This window comes from Neodiprion fabricii, chromosome 2 (genome assembly GCF_021155785.1).
Source record: "Neodiprion fabricii isolate iyNeoFabr1 chromosome 2, iyNeoFabr1.1, whole genome shotgun sequence".
In the NCBI taxonomy this organism is placed as follows: domain Eukaryota; kingdom Metazoa; phylum Arthropoda; class Insecta; order Hymenoptera; family Diprionidae; genus Neodiprion; species Neodiprion fabricii.
In genome coordinates, this window is record NC_060240.1 from 39407007 (window position 1) to 39427978 (window position 20972).

General features: G+C 40.3%; 3 protein-coding genes across 9 annotated transcripts in view; 1 reads left to right on the plus strand and 2 right to left on the minus strand.

Annotated features, from left to right (window-relative positions):
- Nucleotides 1-14220, plus strand: part of LOC124175110 (papilin) — a 71326-nt gene extending 57106 nt beyond the window's left edge. For 3 of the 7 annotated variants that reach the window (XM_046555013.1, XM_046555016.1, XM_046555014.1), the window contains exons 20-36: nt 129-2465; nt 2539-2895; nt 2984-3160; nt 3283-3462; nt 5062-5235; nt 6716-6928; nt 7038-7208; nt 7318-7725; nt 7853-8065; nt 8231-8398; nt 9047-9286; nt 9364-9734; nt 9848-9998; nt 10301-10834; nt 11410-11565; nt 11640-11753; nt 11845-14220. In XM_046555013.1, coding sequence (XP_046410969.1) covers nt 129-2465; nt 2539-2895; nt 2984-3160; nt 3283-3462; nt 5062-5235; nt 6716-6928; nt 7038-7208; nt 7318-7725; nt 7853-8065; nt 8231-8398; nt 9047-9286; nt 9364-9734; nt 9848-9998; nt 10301-10834; nt 11410-11565; nt 11640-11753; nt 11845-12044 — 6164 coding nt within the window. In that variant the 3' untranslated portion in view covers nt 12045-14220. Of the gene's footprint in view, nt 1-128; nt 2466-2538; nt 2896-2983; nt 3161-3282; nt 3463-5061; nt 5236-6003; nt 6175-6715; nt 6929-7037; nt 7209-7317; nt 7726-7852; nt 8066-8230; nt 8399-9046; nt 9287-9363; nt 9735-9847; nt 9999-10300; nt 10835-11409; nt 11566-11639; nt 11754-11844 lie in introns of all 7 variants that reach the window. The other 4 variants (XM_046555015.1, XM_046555019.1, XM_046555017.1 and 1 more) reach the window with 4 other exon arrangements.
- A 135-nt stretch (nt 14221-14355) lies between these two features.
- On the minus strand, nt 14356-18336 carry LOC124175646 (potassium/sodium hyperpolarization-activated cyclic nucleotide-gated channel 2-like). Its single transcript, XM_046556047.1, has 9 exons — nt 18329-18336; nt 17454-17675; nt 17171-17357; nt 16963-17091; nt 16677-16872; nt 16393-16584; nt 16032-16255; nt 15613-15938; nt 14356-15499 (listed from the first exon to the last, which is right to left on the minus strand). The coding sequence occupies exons 1-8, from the start codon at nt 18334-18336 to the stop codon at nt 15624-15626; spliced, it is 1473 nt and encodes a 490-aa protein (XP_046412003.1). The 3' UTR covers nt 14356-15499; nt 15613-15623.
- LOC124175111 (two pore potassium channel protein sup-9) lies at nt 18244-20553 on the minus strand. Its single transcript, XM_046555020.1, has 6 exons — nt 20435-20553; nt 20188-20358; nt 19963-20118; nt 19543-19886; nt 19364-19482; nt 18244-19293 (listed from the first exon to the last, which is right to left on the minus strand). The coding sequence occupies exons 2-6, from the start codon at nt 20312-20314 to the stop codon at nt 19026-19028; spliced, it is 1014 nt and encodes a 337-aa protein (XP_046410976.1). The 5' UTR covers nt 20315-20358; nt 20435-20553; the 3' UTR covers nt 18244-19025.
- Between the last annotated feature and the right edge of the window lie 419 nt (nt 20554-20972).

Consider the following 20972-nt stretch of genomic DNA (forward strand, 5'->3'; position numbering starts at 1 on the left):
GTAATATTTAATATGACATAAATTTCGATTCCGAAGTTCTTGTTTGGCACTACTGTGACCATGAGGCTAAACTATAATAATTTTATGATTTTTTGTTGTTATTATTAATCCAAATTTCTCTGTTTCAGTGACCACTAAACCCAAAAAGCTTAAACCAGAGGATGTGCCCTTCGAGGTAGTGCCACCTGACGTTACCAAGCCACCAGTAACCACCGAAAAATCGACTTTGCCTGAGTCTACCACACTATCAGCCGGTATTTCAAGTTCTAGCCCTGGTAGAAGGGCTTCCGATTCTTCATCAACTGTAGAAACGACCGAAGCTTCTGATTCTACAGTTGTTTCTAGTTCCGATGAAATCAAACCGTCTACAACCTTAGAACCATCTGGTTCGGAAATGAGTTCGTTGTCGACCCCAGGAGCGTCAACGTCATCTGATGCAGGCATAACAAATCGAACCGTTTCAGAAACGACTGTAACGTCTGATTTAGATACATCAGAAGAGTCTAGCACAAATGCAACAGAATCAACCAGTGCAGGAACAATGGAATCATTTGGATCAAATATAACACTGACGTCGAGTTCTGACAAAACCAGCACTGATGCAACGGTAGTGTCTAGTGCAGGTACAACTGTGACATCTGATACAACCATAAAGGCGTCTACTAGTTCACAAACAGTAGTCTCCACCGATTCAGATACGATAAAAACATCTAGCACAGACATAACATCAGCTAGTACAATAGTATCGACCAGCTCAGAAACGTCAGTATCTGATTCAGATATAAAAGAAACGTTTGGTACAAATACAACAATGTCAACCAGTATAATCTCAACAGCGCTAACTAGCTCAGAAACAACAGTATTATCCAGTTCAGACACTACAGAATCGTCTAGTTCAGAGTCAACGGAACCCTTGAGTTCAAGTACACCCGTATCATCTAGTTTTCAGACAACAGAGTTGTCTGGTTCGGAAACAACCGAATCGTCTATCCCAGACACGTCGCTATCATCTGGTTCAGAAACTTTAGAATCATCTACACCTGACACAAGTGTTTCACCCAGTTCCGAGGCAACACTTTCGTCAGGCTCAGGTGGAACTGTATCTGCATCATCTACTACAATGAGTCAATCCACTGAATTTGGTATAACATCGATCACCGACGGTACAGTTACCGGAAGTACTGAAACTTCCAAACAATCTACGGGAACTGTTACAACGACAGAGTCTGATGTCACAATCACGTATTCAGGAACAACAGTCTCAGATGAAATTGACATCACAACGGAGAGTGATATTACAAGTGATACTACTGAGTCAGGTGTCACTGAAACAGATTATGATCTGGATACCACTGAGCAGTCGCACATTACTGAGATTTTCACAGTTATCGGACACACCGATCAAACGTTACGAAGGCAACGTAAATGCAAGCCGAAAAAACCGAAGACTTGCAAAACGTCACCATTTGGCTGTTGCTATGACGGTGTTAAACCTGCTACAGGACCGTTCGGACGAGGTTGTTTTATTCCCAAAACGTGCAACGAAACAAAATACGGATGTTGTCCTGACGGCGTATCACCTGCCACCGGAAAGAATAACGAAGGCTGCCCCGATTCACACTGTAGTGATACACTCTTTGGCTGTTGCCCAGATAAAGTTACCCCAGCGGAAGGAAATGACTATGAGGGCTGCGAAATACCATGCAACGGAACAGAATTCGGCTGCTGTCTCGATGGTAAGACGGCAGCTGCCGGTGAGGATAATTTCGGCTGCTGCAATACTACAACATACGGTTGCTGTCCAAACGGAATTGAACCAGCATCTGGTCCAGATGGTGAAGGTTGTGAAGAAGGAGAAACAACCTCTACTATTACCACACCAGCGAAAGAAACTACTACCGAAATTACGAGTGAAGTCACCGATGAGCAGACCACTTATACACCTACTACCACTACCGAAATTGCTAAGAGTTGCGAAGGGTCAAAGTTTGGTTGCTGTCCCAACAACGAAACAAGTGCAACTGGCGAAAACTGTGAAGGGTGTAATATCATTAATGCCGAAAACTGTACTTCATCTGATTACAAATGTTGCCCCACGGCTTGTCAGAATAGCAAATTTGGTTGTTGTGTCGATGGATTGACGCCGGCCCATGGCCCGAACATGGAAGGCTGTTGCTTGACCACGCTCTATGGATGCTGCCCTGATAATATTCAAAATGCTAAAGGACCTAATTTCAATGGCTGTGGTTGTCAAAATTCAAACTACGGATGCTGCCCTGACAATACGACAACTGCGCTTGGATCAAACAACGAAGGGTGTGGATGCGAGTACGCACCTCATGGGTGTTGCCCTGACCGTCTGAATGTCGCACATGGACCAGACTTTGAAGGATGTCCTTGCCATACTTATCAATTTGGATGCTGTCCCGATGGAATTTCTGTTGCTAAGGGACCTCTCAAACAAGGTATTATTACGCTAGATTTCAAATTACTTTTATTTTTAATTGTTTATTACTTAAATATTTCTATCAATGGTAGGTTGTGGGTGTGAAAATACCAAATTCAACTGCTGTTCTGACGGTCTCACACCAGCCAAGGGTCCGAATTATGCCGGCTGCACTTGCGACGTATCCAAGTATGGCTGCTGCCCAGACGGTATCGAAGAAGCACAAGGAGAAAACTTTGAAGGATGTCACAGAGTCCTATTATCTCCCGCTGCTATTTGTACTTTGAACGAGGATAAGGGTCCTTGTATGAAATGGTCTGTGAAATGGTACTATAACGTTTCCAACGGAATGTGTCAAAAATTCTGGTACGGTGGCTGCGAAGGGAATGAGAATCGTTTCCACATTCAGCAGGAATGCAAAAACACCTGTGTTGAGCCCAAAGGGCGTGGTGAGTCTTGAGTATTTGAACGTAAATCATGTTCCTATCCAATTCTTACAAATTGTATGATCTAATAAATTTCCCCTGTCTTTGCAAGATGTCTGCTTCCTGCCCAAGATCGTTGGGCCGTGTGACGGATATTATCCAACATGGTATTATGATACTGATAGAAAACAGTGCGCCCAATTTGTCTACGGAGGATGTCTTGGAAATGCCAACAAGTTCAAATCTAAAGAAGACTGTGAAGAACTTTGCGTTCTTCCTGATAATGATGGTGAGTGCCACGCGACTGGAGTGTTTCTAATGTAAAATAATATCCGTTTTCTCAAACGGAGTATAATTTTTTATTCGATGAAAATTACATGGCATTGAATAAAATAAAATCGTGGTTTTCAGATCGTTGTGAGCAACCCAACGAACCAGGGCCATGCGAAGGTAATTTCACCAGATGGTATTTCAACGCAGAAAGCAGTAGCTGCGAAGAATTCAATTATGGTGGCTGCAGAGGTAATGAAAATAACTTCCAAACGGAAATCTCCTGCAAGCAGCAGTGTGTAACACCTAGACTTGGTCGCGGTAAGTAATTCAAATCTGAACTATAAATGAGAAAGAAATGCTGAAAGAAATAGTGTGCGTGAAAGGATAGACCGTCAGAAAAAAGTGCATGAGGTTGATAAGTTGCTAATTGTAAGACTGGCCTTACGGCTATACGTGTAGGTTAGATAACGGATAAACGGGAGTCTTCAGTCGACTCATAGTTGTGTCTGCGCTTACAATCAAATCCTGCCATAAATAGGCACCACGGTACGTCGCGTCAGGCAGTTCATAGTACAGGCAATAGGGGACCCGTTACTCTTGTCCATAATGCACTAAATTACAGGAGTTATTTTTTTCATAAATAGGTTCAGTATGACGTACTGAATGTAAGTTCACAAAATCCTTACAAAATTTAAGGGCGGAAATGCCGCCATTTTGAGAAAAACCGTTTCGGCCGATATCTCCGTAACCGTGCACTTTAGGCCCAAAATGATAATGACCTTTATTGTAGATAATGATATTTCCTATCTTTTTTGTTTAATAACTTTTTTTGCATCACTAACTATTAACAACTTAAACGACTGCCAAAATATAATATAAATTTGAAAAAAATTCCATCAGGTAGTTGCTGTTTGTTTTGCAGTTGAGAAAGCAAATTATTTATTGCCATTTGTCACCTCATCAATATTTTTTGCACATATTTGAAGAATTTTCATCATTATTCTATGCATCCCGCGTTTTTATTAACCTTCCACCCGATAGTGCATGATAGAAAGCGTTATAACTTCATAAATATTTATTTGAAGACAATAAGTTTCAGGTAAAAGTTGTAGGAAATTTGTGGATTTAAAAGTTAGATTATTAGTATTTCGTTTTTTAAACAATTATTCGGGGAGATATTCATCAAAAAGTAAATAAATGAATTTTGGCAGTCGTATAAGTAACAACTTACAAATAGTTAGTAATACAAAAAAAATTATGAAACAAAACAGATAGAAAATATCATCATCTACAATAAAGGTCATTATCATTTTTGGCCTAGAGTGCACGTTTACGGAGATATAGGCCGAAACGGTTTTTCCCAAAATGGCGGCACTCCGCCCTTAAAATTTGTAAGGATTTTGTGAATTTACATTCAGTACGTCACACTGAACCTATTTATTAAAAAAAAATAACTCCTGTAATTTAGTGCAGGAAAAAATTCCCTATTGCCTGTACTATCAGTTTCAGTCCAGCATTAACAGAAGTCAATTTTTACATGGAAACAATCGGCTTCACGATGTGATTTGATGATAAGCTTCATGGCTAGGTTTCACTTTTTTAAAAACCTTTCAACAAATAATGGCATGTTTCTGGTCTTTTTTCCATTCAATGGTGTAATCCAAATTGTTGCCAACTTGTTAGAGTTGAATTTCTCCTGGGTCTCGATTGAAAAACATACCTTGGTTAAGGAATATTTTGGTCGAGCTAACAAGTGAAGTAAAATTATTAGAATCAAGTTCGATTGAACACAACCCGTAGGTATATATCTTGTGCCCCTTCACATCAATAAGTCAGTGGTATGTGGATGTTGTCAGATCGGGTGACAATTCTACCAATAATGAGAAACTCAAACAAAATAAAACTTGAACTTTTCAGTACGAGATGTGTGCAACCTGGAGAAAGAGCCTGGGCCATGTCCCGGCTCTTTGCTACGCTGGTACTACGATGCTAACCATAAATCTTGTAGGCAATTTGTTTACGGCGGTTGTAAAGGCAATGGCAATAAATTCCGAACATACGCTGCATGCGAGCAGCGCTGCCCCCATAGAGGTATAGCCATGAAAAAAAAGATACACGTGTCAAAATTGGTGTCGGCCGCTAATCAAGCATATCGAAACATTGCCAAAGCTACGAGTAACTGTATATGAGCTCAGTGGTGCTGGTCTGTCGAAAACACGTGGGCGTAACAAAAATGGAATGTTTCTATTTTCCAGTGTTTTTTCTCCCGTTATTGCATTAGTGAAATATTGTACTTGATTTTAAATTGACTACAAATATCCTTAGTACCATTGTGAAGAATTCACAGAGTCCTATCGAATTAAAAGTACAAGAATGAGAATTTGATAACTGACAAAGCACTGCAGAATACTTTCATGGCTTACATCATACATTGCCTTGCACTTGGCCAGAAATTTAATATTGAACATTCAGTAATCAGTAAAAAATAAATTGCTTATGCCAGTGTATGCCATTTTGTCATGTTTGCTTTAGATGTCGTCAGCTCATTAGGCCATTTTTTATGTTTTTCACGTGTACCCGTAATGCCTCCACTAATTCTTCATACGTAAGACAGCACAGAGCCTTACTATACGAATTTCAGTCATGTACGTAATTTTGTGTGTACCATGGCATTGAATCTGCTCTTTCGCTAGTTAAACAAATTAACGCATTCGACATTGCTCGAACGAGTACATCTCCCTTGGATGTGTTTGATGTAAAAGTATATATAATTGGTGAATGGTGGAATTGAGTAGCTTGAAATCTAATTGTGTGAGATAATACTTCACTAACATTGCATGGTTATTAATATGGTGATAGGTACTTGTTCGCTACCACGGAAAGAGGGTACCTGTACGGAAAAACTCTCTCGATGGTTCTTTGACCAATCAGAGAAACGTTGCATGCCCTTCTATTACACTGGCTGTGGTGGAAATAAAAATAACTACGAAACTAAAGATGCATGTGATACTGACTGTCCGGTAAAGATTGGTAAGATTTCGATTACATAATCATTCGTATTCGTCATTATTGTTCAATGTTGTGAGACGGTGGAGTGACGTAATTGATCGTACGTAAGCTTGACATCGTATATGATCTCACGGCATCGATTTCGCATTTGTTAAGATTTCACAAGCTTATGGAATTAGAGAATTTTGTCAAAGCATTAGCTCTTCCATGGGTTGAATAAGTAGCGCATATAATTAGCACATTCGTATTATCAACTATTCTGAAGAACTTATAAATTTTTTTATTTGTTCTTATTTCACGCACCAAGTCCATGTATGTACCTGAAATGTTTAATTGCCATTGTACTCTTCATTTTCGTGCTACTTTTTGAATAACATCAAATAGATATTAGGCAGCCCCATGAGGGAGAACTCAGTACCATTTCCCAATTCTTTGAAGCTACTATGTGAGGTTCATTACACATTATGTATTATTTGTTTGGTTCTTCCTCGTTCGGTTGCCGACGCGTATTGCACCTCTGAATATTAAGAATACTCTAAGTTGTACTTATTTCACGTAACAGAGCAAGACTCTTGTCTACTGCCTGCAATAATCGGCGAGTGCTTTAATTACACTCAACGGTGGTATTACGACTCGACCGAAAAACACTGCAGACTATTTTACTACGGAGGTTGCGGTGGAAATGGAAATAATTTCGAAACTGAACATGATTGCATACATAGATGCGAATCTTCATCTTTAATGCCCGCACCTACAGTTGATGAATTCCGAAGAGGTGGGTGATAGTAAACGTCGACTTTTACGTCTGAAGGCATCAGTTGTCACCGCACAGTTTGATAAATCCTCAAAGAGTTGAATTGTTACAAACAACATTAATTTTTTAGAATATTGTTTCTTACCTGAAAACCATGGACCGTGCAGAATGGAGTCGGTTAGATGGTACTATGACAGTAGGTCTGGTATTTGCCAACAATTCTACTACGGTGGATGTCAAAGTAATGGCAACAACTTTGGAACAGTTGAAGAATGTGAAAATCGATGTGGAAATGTGCAAGGTAAATCAATTTTTACTTTCTATTATCGGTAGGCAAGTTAGTCAGTCTGCTACAGTCATCGAAGTAATTTGATATGCTTTGTAGTCTAATGGTTGTGAAATATTTTCAGATCCCTGCGATCTACCAGCAATTGTTGGTCCCTGCAGAGGAAGTATTAGGCAGTATTATTACGATCGTCGTACCGACATGTGTCACGAATTTGCATTCGGCGGGTGCCAGGGTAATAAAAATAGGTTCGAGGACAAGAAGTCATGCGAGCAGAGATGCCGGAAGACAACCGATGCCACGACTCTAGTCACGCAACCTACAACACCTCGTACCAGAGTTGATCCTGAGAGTTCATCTTGCTTTGCACCACTCGATTTTGGTCCATGCAGAGATAATATTACTGCATTCTATTACGACGCAGAAAGCCAAACTTGCCAAGCATTCCTGTACGGAGGATGCGAAGGGAATGCCAATAGGTTCCAATCATTGGAGCAGTGTGAACGCGTATGTGGAAGCTTCCGAGGACAAGGTTTGAATTAAATTAGGGATACTGGTAAATTCCATATTTTTCACAGTTGATACGATCTATTTCTGTCTAATGTCCCGCTCAAGATGCACACAAGTTATTGTTTATTACCAATATGACTCAATTTCAGATGTCTGCAATCTTCCGTTGGACCCAGGCCCCTGCAACGGATTGTTCCCCAGATTCTTCTATGACTCAAAGACTCGTGAATGCCATTCATTTATTTATGGTGGATGTCTTGGCAATGGTAACAGGTTCACGCTCCAATATGAGTGCGAGTCTGTTTGTGTACATCGTGAAGAACCTCCAGCGCCTGGAAACAGAACCACGTATGATAATACAGGTAATACTTACTACTGCATAAAAAGAACAATGCAAGCTGCTGAAGAAAGAAACGTGGTGTAACTTACTTATGGAGTTATGTAACAGTAAAAGCTCTCCTACTTACTCCTAGATTAACTAATTACAATCCTCGTATAATAATAAAGTGTATATGGTGATGGTATAGCTATCTGCCTTGAGCCTGTAAATAGTGGATATTATGGCGGGTCAGGTTACTACAAGCGTTTCTACTACGACGATGAGCGCCTAGATTGTATAGCATTCATTTATCAAGGTTCAGGAGGAAATCTTAACAGATTCAAGAGCCGTGAATCTTGCCTTAAGACTTGCTCGAGTAAGTGAAAGTTGAAATTCTTCTGAAATCTTGCTTGCTTGGACTTTCCGATATTTATGCGGACACTCGGTACAAATGTCTGGTTCGCAGGCTTCAAAGTTACTTTGAAACAGCTTACGCATAGAGGATAATTGAATAATATTTACTGGTCTCAACCACCGTTTGGAGATTGTTTATTGCAGCTTTGGTTAAATGCTGCTGGCTTCATTTTATGACATACAACTATCAGAATTCATATGCGCATAGCTGTGAGGCGAACAGCATCTGTTTTATTCTCGCTTCATATGACGTATAATATTCATTTCAGATCTGACATTGTCTAAGCACCATACCTTAAACTGCATCATTACAGAAACATATAGGTACTGCTACGAAATTCGAGGAGAGACTTTAAGGTTTTTAGCGTCAAAAATCATGTCACTATGCTTCCAGATATTGATTCACGCTTTGACTGCTCCTCATTCATCGTTCATCACATACCTTTATATACATAACGCTTAGTTCTTTCATTTCAGAGCCCAACAAAAGTTTGATTTATGTCAATGTCTATGCTTTTCTTTTAATGCGGGTTAAAAACTATTATGAGTTTAGTTGTTCCTTTAATTTATGATGTCACAATGGAATTAAGATTAAACATTTCGTCAACAGAAACAAACGAAGTTGGCCCAGAATTTAAATATCCTGAAGACGCGTGCATAGAAGCACAAAAAGAGTGCAATGAGATTCGTTGCCAGTACGGAATGGTGGCACGCGTTGATGAACAAAATTGCGAACGATGTAGCTGCGTGGATCCGTGTCTCCCAGTAAAATGTCAAGAAGGATCGAAATGTGTAATAACTTCAGTTCTTCGAGGGGAATCAGCCGTGTATCAAGGCACTTGCGAGAGCCGTGAGTTTTACTATAGAAACTGTCAGCTGAATTTTTTCTACGTGCTAGATTTACCTGGAACGGTCTTGCAATTCTAGTCCCAACTGTGACGAAACCAGGAATGTGTCCAGCAGTAGTGAACGGTGCAAGTTGCCAGGAAGAATGTGACTCGGACGCTGAGTGTCCTGAAGATTTAAAGTGTTGTCCGAGCAGTTGTGGTTCGTCTTGTGTAAAGCCAGCTGCTGCGGTGCAGCCAGTACCAGTTCAACCGGTACCGACGGAGCCTCTACCGACGCCTCCTCCAGTGCCAGCCGTCACTACTACACCAAATTCGCAGTTAGTACCCGCTGTCATTGAACAACCGAAAGAACCCAAACTTCGCGCCGAACAGGGTAGCTACGTTATCATGAAATGTGTTGCCATTGGAAATCCACCCCCGGTTATCTCATGGCGAAGGGGTGTGACATTGGTAAGTAATGGAAATAAAATTTTGGGCCTGGCTGAAACACTGTTCATTCCACAAAGTTAACATCAGTCTAAGACTCTGATGTATTAAATGTATCATACTACATGTGATTGTAGATTGACAACTCAATGGGTAGACACAGTATAAATGATGACGGTTCCCTCCAAATTGTTGGACTCTATTCAGCAGATGCAGGAATTTACACTTGCACAGCCCACAATCGTCTGGCCGCGCCAGTCAGAATACAGTATGAACTAGACATCACTGGTGAGTATAAAAATTCATAACGATCTGAAACCGATTCATTGACAGATTGTCAGTAGTAAGTTTCACTAGTTCTATCAGTACAGTGTCCATGCATCAATGAATTAACCAACGTACTTACTAATTTTATTATAAAGCCCTGCATGTTTGTCACTTTTGAAAGAAGTAACAGGTGTATATGTTCACTCACAAAGGTTTTAGTTGCAGAAATGTCTAATGTCTCTATTCACTATTGTAACTGTGTGGTTTTCCTATTAACACTCTTGTCTCTAAACACACCGCACGCTCTTTCTTATCCTATGTAGACCCTCGCGCAGACAGGAGTTCCACTATCTTTGGCAAACCAAACTACCGCGTGACAGTGAGCTTGAATTCGCCTGCATACCTGAAATGCTTCGTCATGGGCTGGCCACGACCTATCGTAAACTGGTGGCACGAAGGGGAAATGATTTCCCTGGCTGATGATGTGTACGAATTACAGCGTGATTACGCACTAAAAATACATACAGTATCTCTGGCTAACCTTGGAATTTACACTTGCCAAGCTTATAACGGTGTCGGAAAAGCTGCATCGTGGTCTGTAACTCTACAAGCACCTGGTCCAGTTATCAATGTTAAACCAGAGTACGAAAGATATATCAAATACCTCATTGATCCTTCAAGACTCAGTTCGCCAGTCCGCACTAGAATACCTGATTATCCTCAAAACAGACCGATGCGGACGAAAGCTCCCGTATCTCAGACATACGCTCCTATCTACCCGCCAAGTCAAGCTCCTTACATCCTAACTGTTAATGTAACCGAACCGCCCCCTGCAATTGTGCTTGACAAATACACAGGTGAGGATAACATCATACTAATCTTATATATCATACGGTCCTACTGTCAGTTTTATCGTCAAATTGAGCCAATGACAAGTTTCGCTTTCTCGACTTGAAATTTCATTTATTCGAAGAACTCATTCTTTCTCAATCGCAATAAATTGATGTCAAACCAAACTGACGGTTGGCCTGAATCAACCATATCGGACTCATCACAAAAAACTATGCACTCTACTAAATCTACTACCTATTCTACAACTGTACTGTGTTTGCTTGATTGGTTCCATTGAAATAATATTGTAGCCAATAACTCTTTTAAGCTCTACTGCATAAGTGTTGTGAAGAAAGTAACAAAAATCTATTTCGACGATATCCCTAATCTTGAAAACATCTTCAAAAATAGAGCTAGAAAGGTCAACGTTTTTTCGTTTAGAGTTGTTTCAAAGTTTGTATTGGACCAGAAGTTAATATGGAGATTCGTAAGTATTTTGAAAGCGAATAATTCAAAAGCTAAGCTGAAGAAGTCCAAGCACTAGATCCAGATTCGGTTGTTGGAGGATCGGATTCAATAAATTAATAACATTTGTGAACAGTTCCAGTGAAAGTGAACGTTACGGCAGACGATGGCCAATTCCCAGTGGGTAGTGACTTCAGCATACTCTGCAACGTTTATGGGTACCCAATTCCAACTGTACAGTGGTACAAAGATGATAGACTCATCCAAACAACCGAAAAAATCAAGATTGTTGGTGGGTATCTTGAGCAAACCAATTGAACTGACAGCGTCTGGAAATGTAATAACGCTGATCTTTCACATTTACAGAAGCGAACAGACTGAGCATTTCGTACGCCCAAAAGAATGATTCTGGAAAATACCGATGCGAAGCCGCTAATCAGTACTCTAGTGATTCGGATTCTGTAGACATTGTGGTATCTGGTAAGCTGGACTGTAAACAATTCTCAGTCATATTGCTAGCAGAGTCTTTACTGGATTGAACAAGATCGTAATTCAACATTGTGGTTTTCAGGGATCTACATTCACCCAACTTGTCAGGATAATTTGTTCTTAGCAAATTGTGGTCTGATAGTCAAAGGAAAATTCTGTAATCATAAATGGTACGCCCGATTTTGCTGTCGATCGTGCACAGAAGCTGGCCAAGTACCTCCGAGAGGACCACACCTTAATGAAACTAGTAGAAAGAGAAGATCCATTCTTTCTACCCCCTAAACGAGAAGACGATTATTCAACATTCCAAGGAGTGGGATACAGAGTATTTGTATCACATAATTCACACAGTCAGGCTCATGTAGTATTTTCCAGTAAAAATTCACAAATTGAATCGTTCCAAAGTCAATAGTCGTTCCAAGGACAAAACCAATACTTTTGCATCCTAACTATGATGCAAAACTTCTTGATCACAATGTACATATTTTTAAAGGTGATACATTTCACCATGATTCAGAAGTTCCCATGACATGAAACAGTATGACTGTGAACATAATTTTTTCGCCAAGTTTATATATTGTGAAATAACAAACCATTCCGGTCATTCGTCATTAATGTCATTAAAATGTTTCATCCCGCACCTCAGTTAACAGTGCCGTATCCCCAGAAAAGCATATTCCGCATCCCTAGATAACGGTAATAACTGATTTAGAAGTCACACTTAGTGGAGTATTTCACCGATTGGATGTTGACGGAAAATCGAATGTCGTTCACTGCCAAAGCCTTAGAACGTTTATACATAGATAAATAAAATATAAACTAATTCGAGTTAAAATAACGTATTTTATTAGAAATCTTGAAACCGAAAATTATGCCATGTATGTTTCCAAGCATGTTTAGTTAAACCAGTCAATTTATTCAATGAAACTATCCGTGTATACACGATCTGACGCTGAATCCTAGTCCGTTGGAGCCACATTGTGTATGTAATATGATCCAACATGGCAAATAGTGTGTTATTGATTTCGAATGATAACTTTGCAAACGTCAGAAGGTATTTGTCACCTGTATAAATGATAGCCACTAGCGTGAGTAGGGAAACATCACATAATCTTTAATTGTTACGAAAAATGTCAGGGTATCGATTCAAGTCACGGTTTCGAACGAGGCTGACAACAGAAAAGCATGGAACAATTGATTCAACGCTTCAGATCGTTTTTTAAATTTATAAACTACTTAATGCTGGTTCGACATTACGAGGTGCCAACAATTATTCAATATAACTGCTGATATTGAAAATATGTTCCGATACTTGTTGAATGAGTGAAAACCGATAGATACGTTGGATTGTAAAATATAGTTATATATGACATCACTAGTTTTCAAGTGAATATTATGAACTACTCACAAATACTCATTATTACGATATTAGAATAACAAACATACAAACGTAAACTTTCTAACATATTTAAACCTAGGGGTACATATTAAACTCTCTACTTCAGAGGTCCCACGTTTCTTTGGGATTATACATCCGGCTTCTTCTCACTGCCTTAATTGTCAACTTTGGGCATTTTGTTCGGACGAAAGAAATATCCTGCTTGCAGGTACTTCAGGCAGGCAATACAGCTGTCCGATTTTTTCACCCTTCCACAAGTTACAGCGTGCTTTGCCTCTCAAGTAAAGAAATGTTTAATATATAAATGTACAGTTATTTTTTTATACCTTGTGTACCAGGATTACTATTATTAATGCTTCAAGGTTACTCTGGCTTTCAATTGAATCATGTTACATCTATACGAGATACTTGTTCCTGAACTATTAATAGTGAATAGCTTATTACATTTTTTTAATGTTTTTTTTTTCGTATCGCCTGTATACTTATCTTGACTTACTAAAATTTCTATGACGAAGTTATAAAGTGAGTACACAGTAAGATATTATAAAAGGTACCAAATGCATTTATATACTCCATTAATTGTTGTATATTTATATATGTATACACAAATTAAAGACAATTTATTAAATTTCTCTCCACGACACTTGAAGCTCATGATATATGAAGGAATGAGCTAATTACGTCTTGCACCGTTGTAAAGATATTCTCATGTATTACCCATATAAGATGATAACCTTAGGATCGCTTAAGATTTTTCACTTCTTATAATCTAAAATACGTATATAGCATTAGTATATCCATTAAAATAAGCATAATAAATTATCAAGTAAGTATACACAATTTAAGATATATATCTAGCAAATCTAGCATGGCTATTACTGCATTTTCCGCTAAGGTAGGCAGATTGTCTCTCACTCCTTTATATGAAGCCTTATTGGCCCAATTGGAGCGAAATACAGTGCCTTATAAGGGATAAGCTCAGAGTGTTTGCGTTGAATGAATCGATACCGAACGGCCGATGGATCATTTAGAACATGTAATAAACTTATAATTTAATTCAAAATTAACTGGTGCGGTTACCATATTGCAACGCCATCTATATAATACTGAAATACGACACTATGTCACGAGAAATAATAATTAAATTCTATAAATTTATATGAACGTTTTGCAATTTTAATCATGTTGCTCTTTTGGAAACCGTAGTTTGTTAAAATTTGCTAATTATGTACGCTTCTCCCTATCAAATTGTTTTGCAACATCCAGTTCATGTTTCGTAATTTTAACATCGTAATTTTGTGTTTTTAATCAGCATCCAGTTAGAAAAAAGAAGTTGATACAAACTGCGAAATTACACTGGCACGGAAAGAATGGATTTTTGCGAGTCATTTTCACTAATGCGGGCTGCTGTATTGAATCCAGGTTTAGACCATTTGAAAGAGCTTGAAGAACTGTAAAAACTAATTTTTTATTTTTGTTTTATAATCGTTACGGGGTGAAAGATTGTGATCATGACGAGAGTCCATTGATGATCGCATAACATCTAGCCGCGATGACGTTTCGACATATTTTGGGTTTGTAATCCGTTAAGGATAAGAGGAAATGAGAGAACTTACATCGAGGAGTCGAATGGTTGAGAGTAAGTATTTTATTTTTTGGAAAAAACATGGCAAGTACAATGAGAAGATGTGGAGGAGGAAAAAGGAAAGAGAGGTGAATTTAGATGTTGGCTGAATGAAAGACAACTTGAGAGTGTGAATATATAGGAGAACGAATGCCTTGGGACTGTCTAGTTGCAGCTTAGGAGTAAAGGGAGCATTCTACTGACGCGGGATGGGAACCGAGGCAGCGAGGTGATGATAAGAAGAGGATGCAGAGAATAAGGTAGCTGTATGAGTGTGAGAAAAGAATATAAGGTCTGAAGGACATGTCAAATTGATTAATAGAATTTTGGGACCGTTTCTTTGCTCTCCTGAAAAAACGTAATGATGAACAGCAAGTGGAAAGAAACGTCAGTATTATGTTGCATAGCATTCGCTAAATAATTCTCATTTCACGATAATTTGGTAAGTACATATATATAATCAATCATATCTGTAATACACATCGTACATACAGTTGGATCCTGCTTCTCCCTTTTTGTATGAATTTTCATCAAACTTGAAATGAACGAGTTATGCCTGATGTTTATGTAAATATAATCTTCATGTAGCAATCACATATTAAACCCTCACCCCAGTTAACAGTGACGTATCCCCAGAAAAGCATGTTCCGCATCCCTAGATAACAGTATCGACTGCTTAGAAGTCACACCAAATCCCAGTCCGTTGGAGCCATTCTGTATGGGAAGTATCATCCAGCACGACGATTAGTATCTTGTATATGTTACGCTATTTCAAAGTACAAATTACAAATGAATAGTTCTTGTATTTTCAAGAACACAATTCTTACGGTAGATTCGATCACTCCTTTGTATCAGGATACAGACTCTTCGTGTGAAGGTTTCGCATCGTAGCGGATGTTCTGCGATTTGATCGCTGAAGCAAGAACCGCTTGTTCTGCTCCTCCAGGAGTACCGTTTTCTCCATGCGTCCTGTCGCAAGTCGTTCAATCTTTGCGAATAGATCAGAGTGCACTGCGATGCATCGTCGGAAATCTTTCCGTTCGAGGCGAAAGACATTGCAAACTTCGATGGCCACGACGCTCGCTACTCTCCTTTGGTCACGAACCAGCAGTGCAACTTCACCAAAGTGAGCACCGTCCTCGAGATGACAGATCTGAAACGGACGCAATATCATGCTCTTTATGATGGGCCACGCTGAGCTTCGAAAGAATTGGATATACCGTGTTTTCTTTGATCTAATACTGGCCTCTTTTCCTGTTGGCGTTAAAACCGCGACCGTTCCGCTGGCAAGAAAGAACATGCAATCTCCCTGCGTCCCTGCTTTGATGATTACGTCATTTGGTAAGTACAATTCCATTTTCAAGTTCACAACAATTGACTCCAAGACATCACTGGGCAGGTCTCTGAATATCACAACGTTTTGTACGTAGCGACGACTCGAGTGAAGCGCGATTTCCCGACGAAGGTTTTCTGCGAACAGTTAAAATAAACAGCCGTCGTGTTGTCAGAGGCTAACATTCATGGCAAAGGGTAATTCGAATGCTTAAACTACCCGTTGGTGACTTCATGTTTTGCCTGAAAGTGGTTGATAGCTAGGAACACCGAACCTGATAAAGTTGAAGAAATTTCTTTCTCGCGGTAGAAGCTCTTCACAAATCGATAGTAGTAGTAGGCAAGAAGACGACGTTTCATATACTCCGGTAATTGTTTTTGACGCATGTAAGCGTGAAGTTGATTCATGATCTCTTCATATTTAGTTTCTGAGATGTATCTCTTCGACTTCATACCGAGAACCAAGACTAAAGAAGTATAAAAATTACAAAAAAATAAGAAATGCAAAAGTCAAAGGACAACATTTTTTGCGAGAAATTCAAATCATTCAACAATATACCTATTGCGTAGTCTATGAATATCATGCCGCTCAGCATAAGAAGAGTGCAGATAAAGATGTGGCCTTCCCGTTCGGGGGGGAAAATCCCGTAGCTGCCGGCCGTAAAGTTAGTGACTGTCATGAAGATGCTGTTCCTGTACAACAGGCTTATTGGCGGATTTGTTAAACCTAGTTCAGCCATCCAGCATCCACAGTTCTGGGAGCAGCACAAAATCACGATGTCAATAAATTTCCATTTCGTTTGTTTGGAATGTTAAAAAATCGAATGACCTTCTGTTGTACTTACGTGCAAGTTCTGCTTATTGTAGTTCATCACGAGGGCAGGTAAAACATAGCATAAACAAGCGAACCAGTGCATCAAGTACAGTACGAAGATTACAGTGTTCCAGCCCACTGCCCTTCTAATATTCAAGTACTGAAAGAGAAAGGAGAATAGACAGTTTAATGTGAACTTTACTGTTGATCAATTTCTTTAACAAAACTGTCAACTTCACCTGGAATAACCGCTGAGTGTATGTGGTCATACTCAAGAAACGTAAGAGCTTCAGATTTGGGAAAAGGTTAAGCAATGGGATGTAGATGTTTGATTCAGGTCCAGGAATAACTCGCCAAGGCATCGTGAGCCGGTCGTAAGGAAGCGATGAGAAAACGTCAATGAAAAAGAAACCCTTCAGGTAGATGCTGGAACAGTGATCAACGTGCGTCCTCGTTATTTCAGTTAACCTGATCTCTGGAATTTATCAGCAACGATCTGACTGGAACAAGGCCAGAACGTACCTCACTATTCTTTTCGGCTCCAAGATTATCTCCGAGGTCTTCTTATCATGTACGCCTGTTACGCAGTTCATTAATATACCCAGCCAAGAAAAAGCGTATATGTACAAATTAAAGTCGTCGGTAGAAATTTTAGAAGAATGAAGCATCTTGAAGCTCGTATTGAATGGAATTGTGAAGAATCCTATCGCAAACACGAGCACCGTCACATTATCCCATACGAACCTAGATGGCGGAGGCAATCAGGGGCGTATTTATCGAGTTCCGTAATTATACGAGGGGTACAATGACCTACCGTACCCGGCTAAAAGGATGAATGATCCAAGAGGGGCTCATCTTCAGATGGCGTCTTTTTTCTTCAGTGAAAACTGCTGAACTTGAAATGTATTCTTTCGTCTGCGGATTCGATACGTCGATGGTACTCCACTGCTTCCATTTGTTTAACCAATGCTTCCAGTGCCAGAAACTGCCCAACGGTATATGGTCGAAATCCTTTGCGCTCAGTGTGCAATAATGCGCGGAATTCATTGTTCAACGAACACTGGAAGTGAGATGAATGCTAGATTGCTTGTTCGTTCAACTCTTGTGAACTGGCACGTTAATCATACGGTTTGTAAACAACAAAAAGTATTTTCACGAAGACGTTACGCAATGATGTTGCCTTCATCTGTAAAATTGACAATTTTCAATGACGGACAGAAGCGACTGTTTCAAATGATGAAACGATAATCGTGACTTGCGGCACACTTCTTGTTCGTCACGTGATCAGGTACAGGTAGATACAGAAAGAGTATTTTCACATGTGTTGATAAGTTTTATTCCAAGTATCCTTGTTTCACGTACAGCAAATTAACTTGAAACACCCTAAACATACTCACTTTGTCATTTGTCACTTCGTCTTTGATAGACAGTGAGAGATAAAGGGCACGGTATGTCTGAGGTAAAGTCACTGTTTAGTCACCGCGATATATCCACACAATTCTGATGTCATGTAAAGCGCACATTGTAATGTACTGATCATTGTTCTACAGTTGAACGATAATATAGTTTAAAGAATGTTCCATTCTGCTTGTCCCGAAGAGTAATTTATATCAAATTATCATTAACTGCTACTGCCGGTATAAAAAATGTTATTAATTTTTGCTACGAGTACTTCAATGAGTCCACCTTTCAACTCTAGTATCGTCCCTCCTGTCAAACTCGGTTACAGGGGCAGATGAGAATGTTAAAAAAATAAAACCATTTGCTCCTAACGCGATAATTTGCTCTGAACATCTTGCAATCGTCAGTTTTTCTAAATTTGCAGTTTGTATAAATGACGCTGCAAAACTCTTTCCTGAAATAATGCGTCGAGGATGAACGACCCGAGTAATTCGTTCCTGGCCAATTGTGCTAATTTCTCACCGTACAAACGTATCTCTTGTCACCTTTAAGTTCCCCCCATTTATTTCCCGGATGTATTTCAACCAAACAATCATCCCGCAAACCAGGAAGCTAGACGTCGATACCAAGGAACTCGCGGCTGTCAACTCGTGAGAAACGCCGTCGAAGACTGCGGCGATGAAACTGTTTCCATCAGACAGACGCCCGCTTGACGCGGAGGCTGGCTGTGATAGACGGCGGTCTGTATCCCTGATAGCCCGACGAGTCGAGCATCTCGGAATTGGTTGTGCCCAGGCAAGTGCAAGAGCAGACACTCACGCAGTCGTCGGTGTCATGGATCATCGGTACGCGGCCTGCCAAGAGCTTGCCGTTCACCGCCACCACCTCACCGTCCAAGGTTAAAACATGATGCGAGGCTGACTGAAGCTCGTTGTCATCCCTCCTGATGTCCTCGGTGTTCCTGTGCCAATGGTAATGTCTCACGGTCAGAATTAGGTAAGTCGCGCCTCAAAGCGGATGGAAATACTCACATTGTCATGAAGCGAAGTACCAGCAAGTTTATGCTCGCAGCAACGACGGCCAGGCCGAACAGAATGAAGACCAAGCTCAAGGCCACGTACCCCGGTTTGTTAGACAACGCTTGGTCATTCTGCAAGTAACGTTTTCATCGTGAGATGACGATAATGTGCCCAGCTCGATGGAGGCTTACCTGAAGCGCGACGTAGTCCCCAAAGCCGATAGTGGTCAGGGTGACGAAGCAGTAGTAAAAACTGTCGAAGTAACTCCAACCCTCGTAGCGCGAGAAGACTGCAGCCCCAGTGGTGATTATGATGCTGGACAACATGCCTGTAGCCAGCATCAGGTTCATCTCTGTAGCGTCAGTCCTCTGGCACTTCAAGTACCGCTTCGCTCTTCTGATCACGACACTTGCGAACTTGTTGAGACGTTCACCGATACTTTGGAACATGACGAGACCCAGGGGGATTCCCACCATTGCATAAGCCATGCAAAAGGCCTTGCCTCCGATCGTCACCGGGGTCGAGTGACCGTAGCCTGGAAAGTATATGACATATATGAAGTTTGCTTTTTTCCTTGGCTTGTCCTCCCTCCCCAGTTATTTTGTCTTTACCAATCACAGCAAGAACAACGGTCGCGAAGTAAAAAGCGCCTGCAAACTTCCATTGCGGACCAGCCTTGTGAGGCTTGTTCTCGATTATCACAATCTCCACCATTCGGTAGTCTTCAGGCGTGATATTGTACTTCTTCATCATGTTTCTCCTCACCTCTAAAATAGGATCAAAGTTCAAATAGCTAATTGTGATTCTGAGGCAAGAGTCGTAACGGTAGTGCTCACCGGATAAAAATTCCCAACGTCTTCTTTCAGTGTCGGATTCGAGTGCATCGAAAACAGCAGCGCCAATCAGCAAGTAAGTGAAGGTGCAGACTACCAGTGACAAAGTCCTAACGTTTTGTCTCTTCATGTTTCCAGATGGATGAAGAAAACATTAATTGTTCCGAGGTAAATCTGAAAGTGTGAGTCGTGCATATTATCAATTCTGAAAAGACGAGCAGTTCCTATTCGAACGAAAACGTTTTCTCACCTTCGGCGTAAGCTTCGGATCTCGTATTCAAATTTCTTGACTAAAAATCCCGAGACCTCATACTGTAGCTGGACCAGAACAGCAGCCACGTTTGGTACACAGCCTGCTCAACTGAGTTGGAGAGAAGTGTATTGATCTGAAAAGCTGCGCGGAGGTAAACTCCCCGTTTCCAAAAGGAGTGGAATCGACGAGGACTCAGCCACCAACGAAGAGAGCTAGTGGTAACGGTCGGTAACGATCGGACGAAGCAGAATTCGAGTTGAACAAGCTTCCCTCTCATCGACCAGACGAAGCAAAAAGCAGTCTGCGAAAGCTCCGTAGCTGGCGCTACTTGATGTATCAATTTTTCACAATGAAGAAAATGATTGTAATTATAAGCAACAGACGAGATCGTCACCTCGTATTTAGTAAAACTATTCATAAAGTCATTAAGTATGAAATTTTTGCAGGTACAAGAGGGACTCATGTTCAAGTTTGACGAAGTGTCTGTATCGTGAACTTTGCATCTCACTGCACTGAACTGATTATCGCACTTGTA

Coding starts and splice junctions, on each gene's coding strand:
- LOC124175646 (XM_046556047.1), bottom strand. Junction 17,092..17,170: donor ACACTCAGCGGTTATTCCAG/GTGAAGTTGACA, acceptor TTTCTCTTTCAG/TACTTGAATATTAGAAGGGC. Junction 16,256..16,392: donor AATTTCTTCAACTTTATCAG/GTTCGGTGTTCC, acceptor AACTGTTCGCAG/AAAACCTTCGTCGGGAAATC.
- LOC124175111 (XM_046555020.1), bottom strand. CDS start 20,314: ATGAAGAGACAAAACGTTAGGACTTTGTCACTGGTAGTCTGCACCTTC. Junction 20,119..20,187: donor ACGTTGGGAATTTTTATCCG/GTGAGCACTACC, acceptor ATCCTATTTTAG/AGGTGAGGAGAAACATGATG. Junction 19,294..19,363: donor GTACTTCGCTTCATGACAAT/GTGAGTATTTCC, acceptor CCATTGGCACAG/GAACACCGAGGACATCAGGA.